This window comes from Tachysurus fulvidraco, chromosome 6, assembly GCF_022655615.1.
Source record: "Tachysurus fulvidraco isolate hzauxx_2018 chromosome 6, HZAU_PFXX_2.0, whole genome shotgun sequence".
Taxonomy (NCBI): Eukaryota; Metazoa; Chordata; class Actinopteri; order Siluriformes; family Bagridae; genus Tachysurus; species Tachysurus fulvidraco.
The window spans coordinates 15,539,615-15,565,021 of record NC_062523.1 but is presented as its reverse complement, the minus strand read 5'-3'; the positions used below and the strand labels follow the sequence as shown (position 1 = coordinate 15,565,021).

Sequence of the window (25,407 nt, the reverse complement as noted above, 5' to 3'; positions counted from 1 at the left end):
TAAGAGAGAAATTTTATGATCTATTTTATTGTTACAAAGAAATCTGTTATTCACCGTGGTTGTATTTTGTCAGCTTTTGTTGATTTTTACGAGCTCAGCATTGTCGATTGTTTTCTGATGTTCACTCTGGGTTCTTAAACAGTTATTTTCTCAGTTCATTGTGGATTTTTCAGACCACTCAGATGCCCAACCTACAACCATCTCCCTACATGTCTCAATTCTTCAGTCTTGGTTTTGGGAGGTAAACACACCCAAAGCTCCAGACATTGGCTGTTTTTCTGCTGTCTTACATCTTGTGGTCCAACAAGCAGACAAAGACGCCCAGTCAGGCTCCGTAACACATGAGACGTTTTCTTTCTATGGTTTTCCACTTACCATTAATTGGGGCTATGGTTCCATTGAGGAGATGAACAGGCACAGCTCCATTACTGCTCAGACAGGACCTTGTTCTTTTTCTCTCAAATCTTTCATGTCCTGAATTGTGAAAAACGATATAGTTCCATGAACCAGTGCTCTATATAACGTCTAAATGATGAATAGTTGTAACGTTTGACAGTTTGTCCAGTTATTCATCAACCTGCATAAGTAGCAGATAATGTATAACTGATAAAACAGAATGAGAGAGTTTATCACAAATGCTGTCAATGACATACTATATTCTTGTAGTCTATTAAATATTTAAATACGTTTTTACCCCCTCATTAATACCATTTCATGAATATACTTCAGCTTTAAAGCCATCTTGTGCTGATCCAGGGATTATATAGTATAAAAGATATCAATTAAGCAAATGAATTATAAATGTATCCCTAATGAGCAAGCCGGAGCCGACAGTATCAAAAATATGAGGAAATAACCTTAAGAGGAACCATGCTCATCTGGGTGACACCGGATAGGGTAATTATAAATTAATTTCCTTTCCCTAACTGCGGTCAGAAAAATACATGCAGTGTCGGTCCTTCACAGTTCCAGTGTCCAGAATATGATCCTGATCACAGGTTTCCGTCTGCGTAGTTTCGTAGCTTACAAAACAAGGCTGGTAGGTGGACTAGCCACTCTAAGGTGTGAATATTAGCTGTGAATGAGTGTGGGTGTGATGCACTGTGAAGGACTGCTGTCTAGGGATTAAATCCTTCGCTTCAGTCTGCTGTTTATGACAAGTCTCATGTTTTAGCTTTTCCTTAAACCTCATTAATTAAAAATAATGTAATGTACTAATATATGGCGAGTCAGGTAAGTGCAATAATTCAGACTAAGATGAACAAATGACTAGGAAAAAAAAAGGTTGGTCAGACCTAAAGCAGTTACTGAAGAGAAAGTGAATGAATGAACTCTAAAACCTTTACACACTGTTATTGCATGGCAGTGTTCCTCTAGGACTATTGTTAAATGTAATCTGGGGGACTGATCATATAAGACAAGGTTTTCGGTGATATTGTGTCTTGTCACAGGTTTGCTGTTATTTGTGTTAAAAAGATGAAATAAATTCTTAATCTTCAAATCGAATTTATGTTTAATTAGGTTAAATGTCAATATCAGTCTAAATAATGGGGTTATTATTTAGACCACTTTTTTGAACACAGTAAGCTTCTATATCTGATGTTATACTCTTTAATAATGCGTACTTTGAGTGCCTGGATAATAAAGCTATTCTGCACCCACACCACTGAAACCTCATATCACAAGACCATGTGCATGCTACAGCCACCAGAGCACAGCTGTGTAAAGACACATGCACATGTGCACACACACAGTCAAAGTCAGGTTGTTCAGGCTGGCAGATATTCAGCAGTGACAGTTTTCAGTTTTGCAGTACTACCTGGAAGCCTGTCGGTCCCAGCCAATCAGAATCTGTCACTGATCTGGGAGAGAGAGAGAGAGAGAGAGAGCGAGAGAGAGCGAGAGGGACACAGGGTGAAATATGATCACAGAGGTTTATAGCAGGAAGAAAAGAGAATAGAATCACAGACAAGTCACCATGCCAAAGTGGATGAGCTTTAAGCTTTTCAAGGAGAGCAGTCGTGTAAGTACTCCTTTTTATAGATTTGTTTTGTGCTGTCAGAATGAGCCACGGAGACATTTAAAAGTCTGGGAGTGTTTAGTGGTTTAGTGCTACGGCTGTGCCATGTGGACCACAAGCTGTCAGAGATTCTATGAAATCAGGTGGTTAATTCACGCAAGGGGTAAAGGTGCTCCAGGTGATGATGCTGTATGTAATGACTACTAGTATGAAGCCATATGAATGGGAAATATTGAATGAAGTTAAGACTAGTTAATGTGACTTTTTTGTTTATTATTTATGATTCACATAATGAGTCAATTACAAGATTTCAGAAAAAAATAACTTTTTTTTTGCAAAGAATTTTCTTTGCATCCATTCAGCTTTGATGATTTAGAGAATTGACTAACATCTGTGCATCAGATGTTTATTTATTTGGATGAATTGCATGATGGCAGCATGTAAAAACAGACTATTAGAATGAAGATAATAACAGAAAAATCCATTAGCACACAGACATATGTGTTCTCTTGAATTGAGTGCTTTGAATATGCGTACATTTATCATCCTCCATATAGGGTTTCTTGTATTCTCATGAGAGACACATGAGAGATAAGAAGTGTTTTCACTGGCATGGCTAGAAATTAGGTCAGACTGAGCCTGTAACACTCCTACTCAAGGGTTAGTGGGTTTTTTCCTTTTCACAAATACAATATCAGCAGTCAGGGCTAATGTCTTTTTTTTTTACAACCATCAGTTGAATTCTGCAGTTTGTATTGATTTCTTAAGTAATGATACATGTTGCTGTAAGGGTTCATCGGAGCCAAAGCAATAGATCAGTACTGTCAGACACATTCACCTGAACATGTTGACCATGTGTTAGTTCACTCCAGCCCACTATCTTCTAGCATGTTCTATAAACCATAGATTTAGAGTGCGTAAACACAATTCACAAGAGTACACTGCTTAAAGGGATAGTTTTGCTGGAAAAAAAAATCCTCCTATGGACTGAGTATAGTAAAACAGATAAGACTTTTTTTGTGAAAAGTTTGCTTATGTGTGCAGAATCCTAAATCATCGCACAGATCTTCAGCAAATACATAAATATACTGAATTACGTATTTTCTCATTCTATAAAATATCAGTGATAAGAAATTATAGATCACTGTATGAAATGGCTACAAAATTAGACAAACGTGTCCTGAATTTCAAATAAGCTGTAGCACTAGCTACTGTAGCCAGAATTACTTTCTGAGTATGTAGTATGGTCTCCTGCTGCACATCATCAGACATGTAGGTGGCACTGGGCAAGGATTTTGATGATTCACCCAATTTGAAGTGATCTATTTTTTATGAAAAATTATAGCTAGAAATAATATTAACACTAAATTCTACAATAAATAAAAAAAACTAAGCCAAAATAAGTTTCTGAGGTTTGTGATTGAGGTATATTAACGAAATAATAATTAATATAATAATTAATCTGTTAGATTTCTTCTTGCAGGGTAAGTGGATTGTATAATGTATACAATCTCGTATACTGCCTAGTGGCATTATTTGGTTGCCTGGAAAGCTCATTATTTAAGCTAACTAACTAATATACTGTAGACATGCACAGTATGGCTTTTTAGCTAGGTAATGGTGCATGTATAATTGTAAGGGAAAGAAATGTGTACATGATCATTAACCTCTTCATTATCTTGTACTGTCTAGAGTGGCAAAATGTCAGCAAGTTGTTGGACAATGTTTGGTTATGAGATTTTCGATTCTGTCCTGGCATTGCACTTAAATTATTAGTTTTGTTATGTTTAATGGTGAGGTCATAACCTGTTATGTTTTTTATGTTGTTAAAAGATTTTCTATCATCGATGCATGCTAATTAATCCTCCTAGTTCAATACTGTTCCACTGTAAAGTCAAATCACACCTTGGCAGATGTGTGTAGTGCAGCAGGAGGTGCAATATAGAACAAGTAGCGTGCAATGTAGCTTATGTTTTTCTCAAATTAATGTTGAGCTCTGTTTGTTTAAATATAGCAACATAGCAATTTTTTTGCTCAAACATTTCATATTTTGTAAACTGCTAGCTTAAAGCTTTTCTTACTACTCTATTATTACTTTTGTAGCTCCAGGAAAAAACAAAGAACGTACGTTTCAGGCACCATTTCTGGATGATTAATTAAATAAGAGAGGAAGACAAATATAGAGTGAGACAGACAGAGGGGTCAAAAACCTTTTTAGAGCTTCTAATTTCCATGACAAATAACCTCCATCCCATACACAAACCCTGTGTCACCTGACGCGTGTCCTTTCCGAGATGGGGATTTTCTGTCTGACACCGAAAATCACCTAGCAACTTCTCCTTCCTCCCCCTCAAATCTGAGACCTGATACTTCAACATGCAGATGGTTGCTGAGAGGGAAGAATAATTAAAAAATTTAAAAAAACAAAACAAAAAAACGACTGTGCTGTTAAAACAAGCCACCTCTCTGACCTTTCAGCAGCTGCCTCCAGTGTGAAATGAGGCTCTACTAATGTGAGATCATAAGAGTCGCCACATGACGTGGTAACATGGTGGAACATTAGTCTTGTAGACTAGCAGGGTGTAAATTCTAACACAGTAACTGCATGATTTACTCCTCTATTTAGTGTTTTGTTGGGGGGAAAAAACTTTGTACCTAACCTGGACAGATAAACTAAATTGAATGTTCCATTCGTTGACCTTTTTGTCTTTAATTACTATGACACACACACCCAGAAGAAATACACACAACTTTAATACAGTTTGAAAAGGATTGCTTCTAGTACAGGTGGTTTTCATGTACTGATACTGATCTATGACATCTGACCATGCTAAAAACTTATTCCTATACAGAAAATTACACACAAGCGCTCACACTGCTGTGTTAAATCATCCTTGTAACTAAGGTGTGCACTTTTTGTTTCTTTGTGCCTGTGTATAATTTTTATGTCCACAGTAGCATATCTTTTAAAAATGATGTATATTTTTTTAGAGAAATGCTTTAGAGATACATTATTTTTTATGCAGCTTTCTGTATTAAAATTAAAAAAGATCTCTGATTGATGGCACAATCACAAAGCAAGGCACAATTTAGTAGCATTTTTCTGAGATTAATGAAATTGATATTCTCTGGAATTCTGATTCGGACCTTTCTAGGGAGTGACACCCCGTCTCATTTGTTTAGAGTCTTTTGGACTGGGAGAACAGAAATCACAGCTTCTTCTACAAATGTCATCTCTCATAATGAAATTAGGCTCTCAGATGCTTGAGAAACTTTTCCAGCAAGACACTTTACTGATTCTGTGAGTTTGATTGAAGTCTCTGTTCACTCTCCTGGTTGTTTCTTATTTCAGTTTAAGCTGTCTTGTATATATTAGTCAGCCATGGTAGATGTGTAAAAGTGAGTTGGGCAGCCTCTATTTTATGCCACGTAGGGAAGTGTATTATCTTTGAAACCTGATTCAGTGTTTACATTGTGGTGCCTTTTGACCATCTCTCATCTAATTCACTGGGGATTTTTGAAGTCACACCTCAAAATATAATTCAGTGGATGTGATGTCATAACTTTCATAACCAGTTTGTAATTCCTGAGAAGCACATCGTGTGTTTATTTGGCCGAGAAGTATGACATCAAGTCAAGTCAAGAAGCTTTTATTGCCATTTTAACCATAATAGCTGTTGCAGTACACAGTGAAATGAGCGTTTCTCCAGGATCACGGTGCTACATAAAACAAAGACAGAGCTAGGGACTTAGTAAGTAAATCCTAGCCACATAAAGTGCAACTGTGCAACCTGGTGCAAACAGTGCGGGACAAGACAAACAAGACAGTGCAGAACAAGACAAACAAGATAGATAAAACGGTGCAGGACAAGACAAACAAGACGGTGCAGGACAAGACAAACAAGATAGATAAAACAGTGCAGGACAAAAGACAGTGCAAACAAAAAATTACAAATAAAATTGCAAACGACTGAAATGTTAGACAGTATGTGTAAAGAGCAAAAAAGTGTGCAAAAACAGCATGTAAACAGGTTGATGGATGTATATTGGAAGTGTGTGTATTTGGTCTAGGTCTGTGCAGTCCATACAGGTGACATGCATGTGTATGATGTGCTCAGAAAAGTTCAGTTTCAGTTATTAAGGAGTCCGATGGCTTGTGGGAAGGAACTGTTACGCAGTCTGGTCGTGAGGGCCCAAATGCTTCTGTGCCTTTTTCCAGACGGCATGAGGAAACTACATCCTGTAGTATCCAGCCATCATGCACACTTTGACTCTTGTTGGGCTTGTTTATTATGGTGGTGAAGTCTGTCATAAAATGTCATAAAGCAATCAGTAACACGCTCAAGATGTTTTTTGAAAAAGTGAACAACTTAGAAAACCTGTCTCTGATGAAGGTGGATGACTGACTGAATAAATTAAATAGTCTTGAAGGTTTTGGTTCATATCTCCTTAGAGTCTGTCTTGCTATCTGTCTGGCAATCTGTCTGTTTTTACTGTCGGTGTGGGTCAAAGCCAATTGCTAGATGCACTTATGTATTCGACCTTTGACTTCGTGTTCACATTGCCCTGTTGCGAAATTCATAAACACTTTCATGAAACTTAAGTTTCTCAATAGTCTCTTATCTTTCTCTGTGCTTTTAAGCTGTAGCATTAAAGCAACAATACTTGTAATGTCTTTGTGAGGATCAGTTGGACGCCTCGACAGAGTACAGAGAAATGTAGGTTGAATATTGTGGCAAACAGCAAATAAATTCAGAATTTAAGTTATCACATTTGAGATTCCAGGTTGATCTTGTTTCACTTTTCACACTGCTCATTCTTTACCTGGGGTTCACATTTAATCCTGAGCTATTCATAAGCTGACTTTTCATTCAGTACATAAAACTAACCTAAACCCTGGGCTAACTTTCTTATTTGCATGTTTGCCCTGTCAAAAATCACACAGCATGTGACCAGTCTAAATATCAGCCTGTAAATCCTCCTTGGCTGTACTAAGACTCCTGAAATGTGAAAAGGTAAGAAAAAAAAGACAAAACACAGAGGAGCAAATAATAGTCATATATTTATATAATTTATGTATAATATTTATTTATTTATTTACACATATATTTATTCATATATTTTTTTCATTTCCTTTTAAGCATGGAGTGACTTTTGTGTCCAGTAACATCATAATTTACTTCTCCGGGTCTAGCTATAACTTTGACATCACATTTTTTGTTTATCTTTCTGTACATGCAAAACCCATAATCCTGGGAGAAACGCAGTATAAATTACAAGTGTGAAACATCCCTTTACCTGGGCTTAAAATTAGGGTTTACTATAATGATAACCTGGGCTTAAGTGCAGTGTGAAAAGCCCTCGTAACCTGCAATGAACACAATGTTGGTTGATAAACTGTGTACCAGAGAACAGAGAGTTTGGTGTGTACATGTTTGTGTTGGATGTGTAAGCTTGTACATTGTGTATTTCTGCTGCTGGAACTGTGTAATGTTAGCTGGTATTGTAATGAGTCAGATTAATGAAATGTTCCCTATATCCCTAAAACACCAGAAAAGAAATCAAAGCGAACTTCTTTATTTATGCACAACACATCGTTCTTGTTTTAACAGCTAGTTCATTTTCTCAACACAAACACAACTCCAGCTGAATTGCTAAAATCAATGCAAGCGGTTGATTTAGTAATGAAAACCTTATCTATGTTGAGCTGGATCACTGATGACTTTTCTATTTGATGTTGTTGGATATAAGCTGCTGTAATATTGTAATGTTAGAAAAGACCACAGCATTATGAGTCCACCTTTATTTTTTAAACTTTCGAGAGTATCTGTCCAGATGTTCGCTTGCTAGCTTGTTCACCTGCCAAAACAGACTCATGATGTGATCAAAGGTACTGGGAAGCTTTGTGTTAGATGATTTGGTTGGGTTTTCAGTTCCAACCATGCAATTACCAAAAAAAAAAAAAAAAAGGAATCTGGAGATAATTTGCAGATTGTTTTTTGCTAAACTGCCATTTTTGCCAGCTGTTGTGCTTATAAAAGGAAATTAGAATATGAAAGTTAAAGAAAGATTGACTGCACTTTTAATGGGTGATGTTATAGAATCCAGATATACTAATGAGCCAGATGATGTATTTGTTGCTTTCTGTTGGTGTTTGTAAAAGAGTCTAAAGAATGTCTATAGAGTAATTACATGGCCTTATTGCTTTAGCTCTCATTGATTCCCAAACTTGTGCGTTTGCACTAAATCACCTTGGCCAGTTTGGGTTCGGTGATCTTTGAATGAGTTCTCATTAAATGACAGTTGTATTTGTTCACTGTTTCATATTTTCTTTTCTATTCTTTTTATTTTTTATTTATTTATTTATTTTATTTTTTTATTTTTTTTAAAGCATTGGACTACAAATCATGTTGGTGTGGTCCATCCATCTGTGTTATTATGCGTGCTGTGTATCATCGGTGTAGCTTTATGCAACAAATGCTGTGTGGTCCTGCTATATAGCCACATCACGAATGATTTCTCTTATTTCTTCTTCACATGTGTGTATTTCATTATTAGATATTTTATTCATCCCTTTAGATGGGAATGGCACTCAGTTTTTCCCTTTTATCATGTGATAGTATTAATATCTGACTGTCACACATCCGGTCAGACAAAAAAGAGTTGACCTATGAGTTTCAGTGCTCAGCACATCATTCCTCTTGGCCTTCACCGATAGGATTGTACGTGATTCATCCTCACAGTGGAAGTACTACTGTATACACCGATGATGTAATCACTCAGTAACTGTAGATGGAAGAAACACTGATTTTTAGCTTGCACTATATCAAATTCTAAGTACTCATTTTCATATAGATCCCACCGGAATGTGGGCTGTGCAGGTTTTATTATGATGGTTTTGTGAATGATGAATGATGGTTCTGTTGAATGCAGTGCAATCTGAGACTGAGACTGCTGTGTGTGTGACTCACAAAAGGTGCCGCCACTTAAAACAGTAGACATCATTGTTCTTTCTCTCTTTTTTCTGTCTTTTATCTTTCTCTCTCTGTGTGCAGCTCTCGGGCGGGTGTGAGTTGACGGTGGCACTGCATGACTTTGCAGCGAGCTGCGTGTCGGAGCTCAGTGTACAGACGGGACAAACCGTGGAGCTGCTGGAGAGACCCAGCGAGCGGCCGGGATGGTGTTTGGTACGCACCACGGATAAGAGCCCGCCACAGGAGGGTCTGGTGCCCAGCACGGCACTTTGTATCTCCCATTCCCGCAGCAGTGTCGAGATGGACTGTTTCTTCCCTGCAGGCAAAGGTAGTGACACGTGTCGGGTTATGTCTCAAATATCTTCCCATTTTATCCTTATTTTCACAGATTTAAAATGGATTTAAAACAGATTTATTCACAAAAGAAAAAATCATAGACCGGACTCCTGTGTGTCCTCAAGGGGGCGGCAGCAGACATTAATTGAGAGAGCACGCTGTAACTGAAAGAGCATCATCTGAAACAAGCAACTGATCTTTACCTCTCCTATCTCTCTTGGGATCACACACTGAGACTTGGTGTGAGAGAGAGAGAGAGAAGGGAACAAAGCCTTCATATTTTTATTTGAATAAGAGTCATCTTTGTGTGTCATGAGATGATTAATTCTCTCTGTCACAAGCCCACACACTTTCTGGTTTCACTGATGATTGAACCTGATTGTCAGTCCCTGAGTTACATGACAGTCCACTCAGTTCATGAAGCAACAGAAATATTGTGTCAGTTCACTTTCAGGTTGAAAAAAAAGCCAAATCAATCAATTAAAGAAAAAGTGAATAAAAAATATTTTAATGATGTAATCCTTTATTTAAAAAGTTTTTTAATCCAGGAATTTGTTTCGGAATATAATAAACTCTAAAATAAGTGTAATATTTAACGTAATGTTTAAAAATAATCTTCAGAACTAATTTGAAAGTCTTGGCAAAAGATATATAAAACTGTACTGAAACGATTTACAAAAGCTGAGAATGCAAAGAGCAAATAAATCCAAACAGAACAGTATGTCAGATATTGGACGATATTGGAGCTAGATGTATTAATGACATTCACATGGCTTTTGTCTACTAAAATTGCCATGTAGGAAAGTACTGTTTGAACAGCTTGTCAAGCTTAAATGCTTTAAATGTCACACATTGTTTTGATGGTGGCAGAAATATTACAGACAAACAATTGCAGCAGCCGTATTTTTCATTTAAAACTCCTTTGTTCTTGAACGCATCTTCCTTGTGGTGAAATACCAGACTTTATAATAACATATAAACATTCTCATTGCCTACTGTGAGCTCACTTCACACAACTTCCTCTTTCATAGCCGCTCTATTTGTGAGTATCACTTTTGTAATCAATGAGTCTTTTGTTTCCTTATGGAGTGTAGCCTCAAACCAGTATATTAACTCTGGTGCTTGCATTGGAAAAAAAAAGTGCTTAGTAACTGTGAGTTTACTCCCATATGTCAGTGTCCCTGTTTACATCCGATTGCATTTATACAGATCTGAAGGTGTCCTCTTCACAAAGTCAGTATTGTGCCATTAGATAGCCATGTTTTTCATGATTATTTACTTGTTTTGTTTTCTGTCAATCTCTGTCCTACCTGCTCTTTTTTTCTTTTACAAATTCCCCTGCTACAGTGTGAATAATGTAGTTAAGCAGCATGGCATTTGGGTTACGGAATAAGAAACTTATTTGCTTAGCCATCTTCCATTTCATGTTTGGATTCCTTCCTCCCCATAGACCGGTTATCTTTCCAAAACCAAATGCAAATTACTCTCACTAGTAATCTCGATCCAGTATGGAAATGGCAGCGGTGCTCCTAAACAAATATCACTGCTGTGGCAAACCTGAATGCATCGTACACTTCTGAAGCATACTGTAGTCATAATTCCCTGTGCAACGTTTACACCTCTGCACTCACCTTCCTTTTGTCTCAATAATAATAATAATAATAATTATTATTATTATTATTATTATTATTATTATTATTATTATTATTATTCTATAATGTGTGTGCTGACTCATCTTTATTGGGTGCATAACAGCACACTGTACGTAGGTCATATCACTACAAATGTAGGACTGTTTCTAAATGTAGAGCTACTGTACAAGCAGAGAAATGGTCTAATTGCTGCAGCAGTTTCCTGTGTTGCTCCTTCTCCACGGTTGAGGGCAGTTTACCCTTCTGTGTGTGCTGGTGTGTGTCTGTGTGTGTGCCTGAGAGACTGTATAGAGGTGTATGCCCTTATCTGGGACAGTGCAGTTAGGAACTGTGTTATATGACAGGAGGCTCTTGCAAAATGGAACCTTCTTGTCAGTTGAAACCTCTTAAAATACAATTGTTTTGTGGTCACAGTAGACCAACACTGGCATGATCCATATCTCCTATGTACAATAGTTCAACAAGACATATAAAAAAATATATAAAAAAGAAACCCAAAAGAAATAGTAAATATCATACTAATAAAAATAAATAGATAAATGAAGAAATAACGTATCGTTTATATTCATTTTGATTGCATTATTAAATAAATAGCATAACTGTACATCTTTATTTATTATTAATATTAATAATACGATTAAAATTATTATAATTATAAAACATACTATTGAAATAAATATGTATATTAAGTAGGTCTCTAAATAAATGCAAGATTATTGAGTACAGAGATACAATATCAGGATACAACAGCAATAAATAATGCATTTGTTCCATCATGATAAAATAATTACGGTTCCTCTTCTGTGCATTATGTGCTGTAGCCTGAGTGTTGTGTGCATTAGATTGCACTTAAAACGTCAAAGGGAACGAAACTATAATGCTTCATGTTGATATGAAAACCCTGATACTGTTCAGCTTTATTTGTTGGTACCTCTGATACTGTTGGTGGAATTACAGGGATTTGTCCCTCCGTTTCAGAAGACTCTTGTTGCATATGAACACACAGGTTTCTAGAACATTGCAAAATATCCAGGAAAATATATATTAACCAGTTGAACCTGATTTTATCAAGAGTCACCACCCATACAGTGATTCATTAACTGCAGCTCTCCTGTACATTGTGTAATGCATTTTATCCTCCCTAACCATTTCATATCATCATCAGAATGCAGCGTATCTTTGGATTTTATCTTTGGAGAAAGCAGTTTGAACAGAGACACATGCCTGATCTTCTGACCCGTGATCCTGGAGAACGGCTCGCTGATGACTGAGAGTCGCTTTTTAGATTGCCACTGAGTAGAGCCCTTTGTCACAGGCAGGAATGTAACTTGACTCTCTGTCTCCAGAATCCAGCATGTGTAGCAAGGAAGCTGTGAGAGAAAGAGAAAGAGAGGAAGAGAATGAGAGTGCAAGTGTGGGTTTGAGTGCATGTGGCCCCTCCCCTCCTCCCTCCCTGCTGTGGAAGGGTGCAGAGTGAACTTGGAGCGGTAACTCCATGATTACACTCCACTATCTCCACAACACTAAGCAGGAATCTCTCGTTCTTCTACACAAGCTCACTTCCCACACCTTGGTCTGCTTTCCGCTGAGCCATGAGATCTTGAGGAAGAATGAAGAGTGGGAGACACGTTTGTTCATGCTGTAGTTGGATCATAACGAAGTGTTGCCGCTGCTGCTACTGCTGTAGGGTGTCAGGTGGGTCATAGCTCTGGTAGCTGGATGGCTTTAGTAATGAGATGCAGGCTGGAATGGGAGTGATTGGGTCTGTTGGTTGTGGGTATGGTATTGTAGATTAAAAAAAGCATAAATAGGTATTTAAGTACTGAGTCAAATACCAGATATTAAATTAACTGTGGCAGATTCATGAATCTGGCTTTTAGTGATAAAGGCTTTAGGGAAAAGTTTCTAGTTTGTTTTTTTTTTGTTTTTTTAAAGCATGTTACATTCTTATAATTATAATGCAGTACTTGTGTGAAAAAAGAAAAAAATGTGTGAGAAAAAAAATCTCAAGGATATGAAAGTTGATGCCTGATATCTACAACCCAGTCGAGTTATTTGTGTCTGTTATTGTGAAGGCCAAATGTCCGAACAATCATAAAAAATACATGATCATTGTGACCTTGTGTTAATGTTACAATAGTAGTTGTTGGAGTAAAAGCCAAAAAATCCAACCAGTTTACTTTCAGATGCTGATGTTGGGTGTACGTTTAGGCATTTACATTAATAACATTTCAAATAATTACATCATAGCAAGGGAAAATATCTTGGATTTAGTTGTATTTATGAAGTGTTTGCTATTACAACATTACAAGTAACCAACTATAAGATTAATAAACATTTCTAGCCATTTATTTGCATCTATTTTGCATCTGTCTAAAAATAAACATGTAAAGTTGGCAACATAATCTGGCAATAAATCAAGACATTTTTTTTGAACAAATATCTGAAATGCTTTGAATAATCATGTATTTGGTTTGTTAGATAGATAAGGAGTAGATAGATTTAACTCTATTCAAGATCATGGCACTCGCTAAGGGGTGTGTGTGTATGTGTGTGTGTGTTGATGTCAGTACCCCTGTGGTTTGCTCTAAAGTGGGCTAAAGTGCTCTCTCATTACCTATTAACTCAGGAAGTCTCTCTCTGCACTGAGATAGCCGGGTTGACTCGCTTCACAACAAAAACAGCTCCCTCTTTAATGTCACAGCACTGCTTTCAGGTATAAAGGCTCAGCACTGCAGTGAGCACCAAAAAGATTCATTCAGAAAAAACAACAACGCTGCACTGAAAGACTCAGGCAGATTGCAGCAGGCAAGATTTCCTGCTGTGTGTTGGATATTCTGTGCTGTAGGCAAGTCATTCAATTCTTCTGCTTGGAGTAAATGTTAGTGATGTAATATCCTAAATGTGATTTTAAAGAACAGTACAGCCCTGCATCTACAGTTTTCTTCTTCTCGTTTCATATCTTAATTTCTCATTTTCATTTTTCTCTTTTGCTCTTTGTCTCGCTTTAATAATAATAATTCTTAATAATTCCTGTCAATCTCACAGTCTGCATGATACTTCTGTAGTCTTTTTTTATGGAACTAGTTTAAACAAGATGATCTAGTTTTGTGTGTTTGAACTGTTGCATCTCTAGTGTCATGCTGCATGTCAGTAACATTGCATTTCTCAGTAAGAACGCAGACCCAGGCAGGAAGTACAACAGGATTACTACAAGAAGTCCTTGGGGGAGATAGCTCTGTCAGTGACCACCACTAGACTAGTCTATTGCAACATTTTTTTTTTCAGAGAGAACACTGTTTTTGTCCTATTGAATATGGAATATTCAATATTTTTCTTAAATGGTTTTTCTGAATGTTAAACATGTACAGTTTGTTCCATTGTTTCTTCTTACAGAACATATAGTTAGTTAATTACTTAGACAGTCAATCGGTCCATCATTCATTCAGTCAATCCGCCTTCCATTCCGTCAGTTCGTCCGTCCGCCCATCCGCCTGTCAGTAATTCTGTCCGTCCGTCCGTCCGTCCGTCCATACATCAGCGAATTTGTCAGTCCGTCAGTCAGTCATTCTGTCCGTCCGTCCATCCATCAGCGAGTTCGTCCGTCCGCCTCTCAGTCATTCCGTCCGTCCGTCCATCCATCAGCGAGTTCGTCCGTCCGTCTGTCAGTCATTCCGTCTGTCTGTCCATCCATCAGCGAGTTCGTCCGTCCGCCTGTCAGTCATTCTGTCCGTCCGTCCATCCATCAGCAAGTTTGTCAGTCCGTCCGTCATTGAGTTCGTCCATCAGTCTGTTTTTATTTGAAGAAATGCAAATAAATGTATTTGTTCTGTCCTTAACATGTGTTTATTCGGTACCAAACCGCTGAGGCATTTGCTGCCTGTCCCAAATCTTCAGGTCTAGGCTTAGAAGATGGCAGGTAATTACTTTGCTGTCTGAAAGGAAATCTTCAGATTCACGTTCTCTGTGCTGTAGTCAGCTTCTCAGAGCACTTCTCACAGGGGGTTGCCATGTAACAAGTGCTACTATGCAAAAACTATCTGTGGTATTTTTACTATGGCTGAAATATGCAGGTGTTAATAGAAGAACACTGAGCTCTGGTGTTGTGAATAAGAGCAATGAAAAAGACATCGGAGGCACCTTAATATATGACCTTGAAGAAAACGGGACAAGTTGAGGCCTTTTATCTTTTCTGAGTTTTATAGTAGTCTCATGTTCGGGTACACATTTAAATCAAAGAATATAATGATAGTATATTGGAGTTTTCACTGTTTTCATAATTCCAGTTAATCTTTTACTTGTAGGCAAATTTTTTTTTGCTGGTTTGTTACATTGCTGCTGGATGTTATTTAAACATACAAATGTAAAGTATTTTTATTATTATTATTACACAGTTCTTTTATTGAAGGACACATTGTACCATCATAAATGGTGCAGAATACGTTGTATTCAAAGTTATGGAACATCGACAAAACAAATTAGTTCCATAAACAGTCGTGTCCTTACGAGCCTATTCTTTTCCTCTCTCCTGTAGTTAAGAAGACAAGAAACCTAGCTTACGGTGCTACAGAGAACCCAGAACGTGCAAAGTCATCTCGTGTCAGAAATGTGCTGCCTGTCACAAGGTGCTGACACCGAGACTGGTTTCATAAATGTCAAATAAATGCCACTTTGGGGAACTTCAGCATATCAAAGATTAATCCTGGTGTAAGCTGTTATTCCAGAACTGATAATGATATTAGGAAAAAGCTCAAGAATATAAACCTGTGAATTGAATTAAAGCAGATCTGTACCAGAAAAAGAATCAATACTTTCTGACCAATCCGATTAAAGAATTCAACAGTGTTGGGGTTTAACTTTGACTAATGATTTTACGCCCTTATCCAGAGCGACTTATGTTTTTATCTCATTTTTATACAACTGAGCAATTAAGGGTAAAGGGCCTTGCTCAGGCGCCCAGCAGAGGGAACCTGGTGGATGTAGGAATCGAAACTCACAACTTTCCGATTGGTAGAGCAATACCTTAACCACTAGGCTACCACGTCCCACATTTTAACAGTGTTACAGTACTTTTAATCAGTTGTCCGTTACATTTATCTAATTCTTTCACAGTCCTTGGTCTTAGCTTAGGTTTTTAGCTTAGTTGGGGCTTGCTGTTTTGTAATTACAATGAATTGTTAGCCGAAACCACTTGTGTGAATAAACAAGCATTGGTTTGTTTCTATAGTAAAGCACAACGGGTACTTATTAGAATCAATCTTCTAACTACTACACTTTCAAGACCCTATGCTGTCGTCAGCATGTCTGTGTGTCAACATGGATTCCTTTCCTTGTTCACTTGTTTGACCACGAGGGCCTCTCGGTTCACAGTAGCCCTTGGCTATAATCAAAACAAAAGCTTGTTGAAGTACATCTCAGTGCTCAGCTGAGTTACTTGGAGGAGAATGGAGGATAAAGCCTTTCTATGAAACTACAGATATGTTTTCTGCCAAACTGCTGGATAGTGGCACAATGAAGAAATTGTACTACATTTACTGTTTTAATCATTTATCCACATAAATTGAGTACCATTCAGAAATCTTGTCCATTACTTAGTCTCTCTCTCTCTCTCTCTCTCTCTCTCTCTCTCTCTCTCTCTCTCTCTCTCTCTCTCTCTCTCTCTCTCTCTCTCTCTCTCTCTCTCTATACCTCCGTCTCTATGGCAAAGCAAAGACTAGTGTATATATATTTCAACAAGTGTAATTTCTAGGCTGGATAACATTTCTTTCATATCATAAATGACTTAACCACTGGTGTGGATTACAAGATCTCTGAATGAATGTGTTCTGTTGCTTATAATATTTGTATTACTTCCTGAAAACTATTATTTATATGATTTAAAAAAGGTAGATTTGGATCCGGGTTCAGCTCATGGTTCTGTCAGATGTTTGCATGGTCAAGAACTGTACATGATGAGTAATTAAGGTTTGGTGGTAGTTAAGAGGTTGTTAATTTCTTGTAAATGTAATTTTACTTCATAACTTTACAGTCTGAAATGTCACTGCTAGTCTTTTTAATAAACACTATATGTAAGATGCAGTAATTTTATATTACACATATATATAACTTGTTTTCTATATTTTGTATAACATTCTTTAAAAGCACAAAAAGAGGACAAGTGCAGCAGCTACAACAGATTAAAAAAGCTGATATGATTTGTTACAGTAATGTGATTGACTTATATATGGATCATATTTGAAGGCTATTGCAGTATGCATGATGCAGGGCATTGTGATTTAATATCACATTGTGTAGCTTAGACCAATTATAGTACATTAAGGTTGTAGACAGAGAATTGGTGTAGTCGATACACATTGACATTGACTTGGCACTGTGTGGTTTGTACTTGTTGCCTCATTTTGTCTGCATGGAATAAAGTGCAGTGTGATTGTGCAGTGTTACAGTAACGTTACATCAGGACAAACATGACACCTGGCTTACCATGATGATGTTAGTTATTGTTTTTGCAGTGTAAGAATACAAACAATTTAGTCTGGTGGATTATAATTCAGCTAGAATTGGTGTATTCAAAGATCTCAGAATAACAATTGGGCCTGATCTCAAACATTGTATGAAGCTTTCTTCAAATTCTTAGCCGTTTCTTGTACACTCATCATCAATAATCAGTTGCCTTTTTATTTTAATTTTTACAATTTTATCATTTTTGACTGCTTCAGTAAAAAAATTCAGTACAATATATTTTGATGTGTTTATTAAATTTCAAGATGTCTTTCTGTGGCTGGTATTTTTTACATGGTTTGTAATGATTTACATATCATGTGTGATATGTTGTCATGTGCCTGCTCATGATTTTTTTTTTTTTTTTTATAATCTTGCCTTGCAGAGAATTTCAGTGTCACTGGTCCAGATGGGAAGACAGACTCAGTGGCGGCGTTGCAGCCTCAGGCTTCACTCGCTTCCCTTCATAGTAACTCCCCAGGACCCAAACGATCTGGAAACACCCTGAAGAAATGGCTCACAAGCCCCGTACGCCGCCTCAGTCACGGCAGCAACATCAAAAAGCTTCCCAGCAAGCAGAAGCAGAAGAGAGATGGCCGCAAGAGCATTGACCTGGGACCCCCTGAAACGCAGGACGACACTCTGGAAGAGGTAATTATACTGCTGCTGTCAAGCACATTACAGTCTCTCAAACGGGGATACTAGTAGTCTGTAACACTAGATTTTATTAACATATGCACATTAAACAGCACTGTGGCACAAATACAGGGAGGAGGTGGGAAAATAAAAATGTAAGGGGGTGTAAATAATAATTAATGTATTTCCTTCGAGGTCAGATTCAATTGGGAGGAGGAGGGTAAATATTATTTGAGCAAATAAAAATCTTTGGACCTATTTTTTATTGTTTGTAATAACTATTTTAATTAAGTTGAAATGTCCCACAAAATCGAAGCTTTTCTGACCAGTTAATGGTCAATAAAACAAAATACAGATTTTTTTTTTCTAGTCTGTTATGTCCACTTTTCTGTAAAGGCTTTCCATTAGATTTTGGAGTGTGGCTGTGGGGATTAGTGTTCATTCAGCTACAAGAGCATTAGTGAGGTCATCACTGAGATTGATGATAGGCGAAGAGGTCAGGGACGGCGTTCCACTTGATCCCAAAGCTGTTCAACGTGGACACTCCAACCTTTACACACCATGTCTTCATGGAGCTTGCATTTTCCAGAAGAGCATGGTCATGCTGGAACAAGTTTGGTCTGCAGTGAAATTGTGATGCAACAGTAAATACAGTGATCCCTCGTTTATCGCGGTTAATGGGGACCGGAACCCCTCGCGATAGGTGAAAATCCGCAAAGTAGGTGTGCCCCCCCCCCCCCCCCATGGAATTTCCGTATATGTGTGTGTGTGGGTACCAGAATGTTTAAAATATGTATATTTATACTTATATATAATTTTTTTTCTCACTTAAATCTATTTAATTATAAAACCTTAATATTATACATTCACTCACTCACATATATTTTACTTAAATCTTTTACTTAAAAGTCTTTTTTTGATGTAGTGCACTGTCGATTCATTCACTCCATCATGGCGTGCCACCGCGGCATCACTTCTGCCCTGTTTTAACATATGTAAAAGTTTGACCTTTTCAATTATAGTCATAATCTTCCTCTTCCTCTTGGGCTCACTAGTGGAATCTATTGCAAGCGCACAGCGCTTAGGAGGCATTGTAAGGGCTTAACGAAAACACAATACGCGAGACACAGTTGTCAGTGTGAACGAGAGTGGCGAGATACAACAAGGGAAGAAGCTGGGAGAGGATGCGATGATGCACAGCCAATCAGCTCAGATCTCGCGAGCCAATCACGTGCCTTGTCTGAGTGCCCGTGGGTATGTACAAAGCCTCTGACAGAGTTTCTCTCTTTGTCTGGCATCCTGGGAAACTGTTGTTATTTTTATTTTTCGATGAATAAACTTTAAAAAAAATCACCGATGCACTGAGGCCGCGAAACACAAACCGCGAAACTTGAACCGTGAAGTGGCGAGGGATTATTGTAATGACATTTTAGACAGTTGTATGCTTTCACTTTTAAAGCAGTAGTTTGGAGAAGAAACGAATATTGGGTTGATGGTCAGGTGTCCATATACATTCGGCCAGATAGTGAATCTTCTGGTTTGTTAAGGAACTTGTGTAGTCAGGTTTTGCTAACAGTATTGTAAATGCAATAGCAATAAAGATTTTATTGTATATCCATGGTATCTATAAAAGAATACAATATATCTTTATCTAATTTCCTTCCTGGTATCACATAGTATAAAGAGTACCCTATGGCATTGGTGATACCCAGTTTAATGTCAGAACATTTTGGAGCTTCTGCTTTCATTTACTATTTCAGTTCTTTTTTTCCTTTTTTTACACAATCAGAGTTTCATACAGAAAACTGTCTCTTGTTCACTGTCTTTTGCGAGTGTGTTATTAAGAGTCGGCTATGGCTAAAGCTGCAGTAGCACTGGTACAGAGTAGGGGGGGGGGGCAGTGTGGATTAGCCTGGGTCTTTATGCCTGTGTGATGTGCACAAAGAGTCTCTGTAGGCAGGGCAGGAGCTGTGGACCCCAACACAATGACCCACATTAACCCTGACCTGCCTCCCATAGTGGAAGTGTAAGAGCTGAATCAGTGAAGCAGTACACATTGTGGAATTCTGATGGAATTTAGAAATTATAATTTGGATCACTTAGAACTAGTGCATGGGGGACTGTTCCACACACCCAGTCTTACACGAACAAGAGGTCACACACGTATGAGGATCTACAGAGCTCTATATACTGAGAAATAACAAACTATTATTAGCACTCTAAGAACTCAAAATACAAATAAACATTAACAAATCATAATCTTAACACCAGACTACTCAACACATGCCATACTTATATGCTGGCCATCTTTAGTTTGTGTTTGGCCAGAACCAATTTCCAGCTTCTGTTCTGCAGTCAAAAGTGCACTGATGGCTGGATGTGATAGTAAATAGAAGTGCTTAAGTGTGATAACTGTAAAATTGCTTGAGAGTGAAACTATCGGGGTTATGAAGTGCATTACTGTATATCACAAAGTTTCATCAAATGAGAATCATGTGGAGCAAGCAGGAGTATACATTTTATTTTAAATCTGAAGCTGCTGATTTATTTTCCATAAATATATTTTATATATTTTTTATAGAATTAGATTTTTATTTTATATATCAATTTTATTTTTACTGATAAATAGTTTTTCATTTTCCTGAATAAAAAGAAACATTTTTTTAAAACATAAAAAATAAAATGCATTTAGTGCTGTAGACAGATAAACATAAGTAACAAAAATCATGTTTTTAAATGCTGTATTGCTGGCAGTTATATCATGAAATATAAGTGTTGTATTCAGGAAATCACAATTGTGATTTTTTTTCTTCATCGTGTTGCTCGTCTCTAACTGAAAGACAGAAAGGCAGCTGCATTTGTCATTTCCACAAAATCCTTCTGCATTAGTGTTGTGTTTGCTCTGAATATCAAAAACGTTAGACACAAAAGTTGTAACTCTTTTAATCAAACAATCAATGAAACACAAATACAACCTGATTGGATAATTCAGTCTGTCTACTCAAAGGCAAAGGTGAAAGAAAAATTGTGTTTTTGCTTTGTCAACACAAAAATTGTGTTTTATTTAAAAATTCCTGTCACTGAAAGTCTGAAATCTACAGTCTGGGCTAGAAAGAAATCAGCCCCATTGTTGCTTGTTTATTTCTTTATTGTCTTTTTCGTATGGACATTGGTGGTACTGTTGCACTTTTGTTCTGTAAATGTCCAAAATATTTATTTTATTATTTATTAACACTAATAATCTGATGTGACTGCGAAAAATTCATACTTAAACATGTGATTTCATTAAAAACAACCAAACAAAAAAAAAGACAATAAAGGGCAAATTTTTAAAGATCAGTATTATTCAAAGAGATTATAGAAATGTGTTTATGGGTGTAACATTTATAAACGGTGATGCACTCGCTCTGTTGATTATTGTTCTAATAACAAGCTTTGTAGCAGCAAAACCTCCTTAACGAACGAAGAGAATTAATGAGGAAGTGAATTTAGCAACCTGATCTGGCGAATGTGTCACACTGGCTTTACAATGTCTGCAACATATCAGTAAATTATAGCGCTGCCAAAACAAAACGTAGAAGAAAAACTCTGAACATTTGGGGAATTTATTGTGTCCGCTCTGAAACTGAATACCACAACATATGAGTGTGGGTCATTAAGAACACCTTCTTATTTACAGTGAAAATCTTGCAAGCATTAAAATCCAAATGGAAGGAAAGGTTTACACGGTTAAAGAAAGCTGCTCATGTTTCAATAAGTATCGTTTTAACATATTTCACATTCCTGTCTTGCAGAGGATAAGGAAAGATGGAGCGCTCTCTAAGTCATCAGGAATGCAGAGTGGAGGAGAGGAGGAACCGGAGGATGACTCTCATACTCCACTCCCTCCACCCATGGAGATCATCAAAGACCCCTCCACTCAGGAAGAGAAGGTACACACACACACACACACACACACACACACAGGGTTTACACTCTTAACAGACTAGATGTCATAGGTATATGATATTGGTATTGAGGCTGTAGTTTTAAGTGAGGAGGTACATCATGGGTGATTAGTAACATTCAGCACTGATAGGTCATAGATGACAGGGATTCATAAACACATACAGTACTTATTAATTCATAAATGTCACACAGTATCAGTTCATAAAGAGGTCTCCCTTATAACTGAAACTCTGACACACACACCCACAAAAATGACTCAGATTTATTTCTTTAATGACACGCACAGCTAATCTCAGTCTATACTTTTTCGTTGGAAGTATAGTACTTGATTTTACTTACAGCGCGCGCACACACACACACACACACACACACACACACACACACACACACACACACACACACACACACACAAATACAATGTTTTCTTCTGTAATGTTGAAATGCTATAAGATCACACCCTAGCTTACACTCCCTTAACCACCAAGACGGTCTACATTGTTTGCGCCCATTCAGATTAAAGTATTACTTCACAAAGTTGTGAAACATAAACACACCCTAGGATTTGTGGTCTGCCCTGTTTGAGGAGGAATTTACTGGAAGAATATTTTTTTTTGTCCTGCCTGTTTGTGTATAAACGTATAATCTGATACTGGTATTGTCCGGCATTAGTCTGCCACTGTTTATGTACAGTGAGCAACACACTGGAACATCATGTACAGTAGTATTATGACTCACAAACTGCTCTTAATGATTTCTTTCCTCCTACTTCCTAAGTGTGCTTCTTTAAGAATCTTTTGGTGAGGGAACTTCAAGACTTTAGTACTACAAGGTTCTATTTGGGGGAAGAGCCATATTGAGGATATGCGGCATCAAAACTTGGGCATTCCCGCTAGCAAACTCTGTACTGAAATGCATTTACAAATACTCTTTCAGATTTACATTTAAAATTCATTATCAAATTTCCTGAAAGTAAATTAAACCCTGAAAGATTTTGCCCATACACAGACAGAACATTATTATTCCTTAAGAGCATAAGTGTTGTGTTTAATAAGGATCCATCTGGCAATGTTTCCTGATTAAGCATTACTCATATTCTCATTAAATGAAAGGTATTATGTAAAAGAGAAAAACAGTTGCAGATTTTTTCTTAGTTTATTTTATTGTAAGGAACTTTTATACAAGATTTTTTTTTTTTTTTTTTTATTTTAATTATTATTATTATTATTTTTAATTTAAACTGGTTGTCCCAAGAGAAGATATCATGTCAATTTAGAATACATGCAGTAATACACTATTGTGCACCACACAAACATTTCTTACACGTCTGCTAGCTGACGTTCAGGCTCTGGCTAAACTGAGACGGTTCTGTTGCATGAATGTTAGCTAATGTTAGTGATATTTAACGCTAAGGTTATCTTATCTGATATCAGCCATAATATTAGCTGCAAGAAGATTTACTGTGTGAAACTAATAATTGTAGCAGATCTGTTTTGTAAAACAGCTACAGTGAAAAGTAGAACTTTTTCTTCTCTCTTGCTGCATTCAATTAGGATCCACGTAAATAGAACATGGATGTTGAAAACAGGATAACTCATCATTTGTGGCTTATCCAGCGTTCATCCTGGATGATGAAGGTCTGGCCGACAGACCCTTATAGAAATAAGTTTACTAGTGAGTGTGGAGATAGAATTGTGTCAGTTTACCACAGGAATTAAGGAACAACAAAATCACAGGAGAATAAAATATCCTCAGGTTTGATTTTTTTGACCAAAAACCCAAATAGAACCTTATAATACTGAGGTCAGCACTTGTAGGTCACTAATATCCTTTTCTCTTTATGCCCCTCTCTGTTCTTTCCTTTATCTCCCTTCCCGCTTCCTCACTAATGCATCTTAACTCGTTTGCTGCTGATTCGCAGTCCTCTGCTTTGCTTGCATCGCGGCAGGGATCCACCGAGGTCCCGAGTGCCGCAGAGCTAGTCAGTGCTATAGAGAAACTTGTGAAAACTAAGATGGTAAGTCTGCGGTGTGTGTAGACTGTGTGTAGACTGTTAAGCGCAAAAAGCTGACACTTTATGTTCATTCACGATTTCTAGCTTCATTGTCTCTTTTTCTCTTTGTTTTCTTTCCTGGTGTTTTTCCGGCATTCTTTGTGTTTGTGCCGTGTGTGTTCCATTCGCTTGCTGAGAATTTTATCCCATAGCGTTTATTTTAAGCATGGATTTCCTTTTTGTTTTATAATAAGCATTCATCATCACGTTAGATCGGAAACGTGTTCACCAATCAGGCGTTTCTGTGTCTCCATTCTCCCAGGTGGTTAATGTTGTATTTTGTATAAGAGCTGAGCCTGTTGTGCTTTGTGTGTTCTGATGTTGTAGACTCTTGAAGGAGGCACATACACCGGTTTCAGCTCAGTAAACCCAGTAGAGCAGAGCCCGGCCCAGCCGAGGAATCCCGAGCTCGAGCAGAAGGCCAAAGCGCTACGCGGACGCATGTGAGACACGGTGTTCTCCTTGCTCTTTAAATGTAACAAGCATCCTAACATGTTTATGCAGCCTAACATGAATTGCTTGCTGTTCTAGGTTTGTCCTGAATGAGCTGATACAGACAGAGAAGGATTATGTCAAAGATTTAGGAATCGTAGTAGAGGTGAGGAAACGTAACAGACAAGCAACCCTGAAATAATTGGTTGTAATCAAAGGTTTTTTGCATGAATGAAAGATAAGATTATAATCAATAACCGATCATTGCCGAATACAGTATATGCCAATCGACTGCTTGCTCTGACTGGTTTATAATGGGCCATTTCATTAACAGGGATTCATGAAGAAGATAGAAGAGAAAGGAGTCCCTGAAGACATGAAAGGAAAGGACAAAATTGTCTTTGGAAATATTCACCAAATCTATGACTGGCACAGAGAGTGAGTGTGTCTACTTGTTCTTTGTTTATTTTTTATTCTGTTTTAATCTCTTTGTGCTTAATGTATGATATACACAGTGCAATATATATAGTTATATTATATGTATAATAATATTTATTACTATTTATGTAGGTTGGCCCAAAAGTGTATACTGTATATACACAGGAAAATAAACATTAAAAAAATTTAATTTGAAATGTAAGATTAATTTTCTTTAAAACATATAAATTTATTTGTAAATTATCCTCTACAATCTTCTCTCTCACTCATCATGAACTCTTAATCACATGTCCATTACAACCTGGAGACAGCTTCCTGATCCAACCATGAGAATGATTTCAATATGATGTTCTTGTGTCAAAGGCTTTTTTAATGGATACCTAGATACCATAATAATAATAGATACCAGTCTCTCTCGCTCGC

The 25,407-nt window shown here is 37.3% G+C and overlaps 1 protein-coding gene across 6 annotated transcripts in view; it reads left to right on the top strand.

Annotated features, from left to right (window-relative positions):
* Positions 1–25,407, top strand: part of kalrna (kalirin RhoGEF kinase a) — a 149,881-nt gene that overhangs the window by 108,859 nt on the left and 15,615 nt on the right. For 3 of the 6 annotated variants that reach the window (XM_047814983.1, XM_047814985.1, XM_027164354.2), the window contains 7 exons: positions 9,076–9,322; positions 17,866–18,131; positions 21,911–22,048; positions 23,983–24,078; positions 24,442–24,557; positions 24,646–24,712; positions 24,881–24,984. In XM_047814983.1, the coding sequence (XP_047670939.1) occupies positions 9,076–9,322; positions 17,866–18,131; positions 21,911–22,048; positions 23,983–24,078; positions 24,442–24,557; positions 24,646–24,712; positions 24,881–24,984 (1,034 nt within the window). Of the gene's footprint in view, positions 1–1,872; positions 2,024–9,075; positions 9,323–12,236; positions 12,678–17,865; positions 18,132–21,910; positions 22,049–23,982; positions 24,079–24,441; positions 24,558–24,645; positions 24,713–24,880; positions 24,985–25,407 lie in introns of those variants that run through there. The other 3 variants (XM_027164355.2, XM_047814986.1, XM_047814984.1) reach the window with 3 other exon arrangements.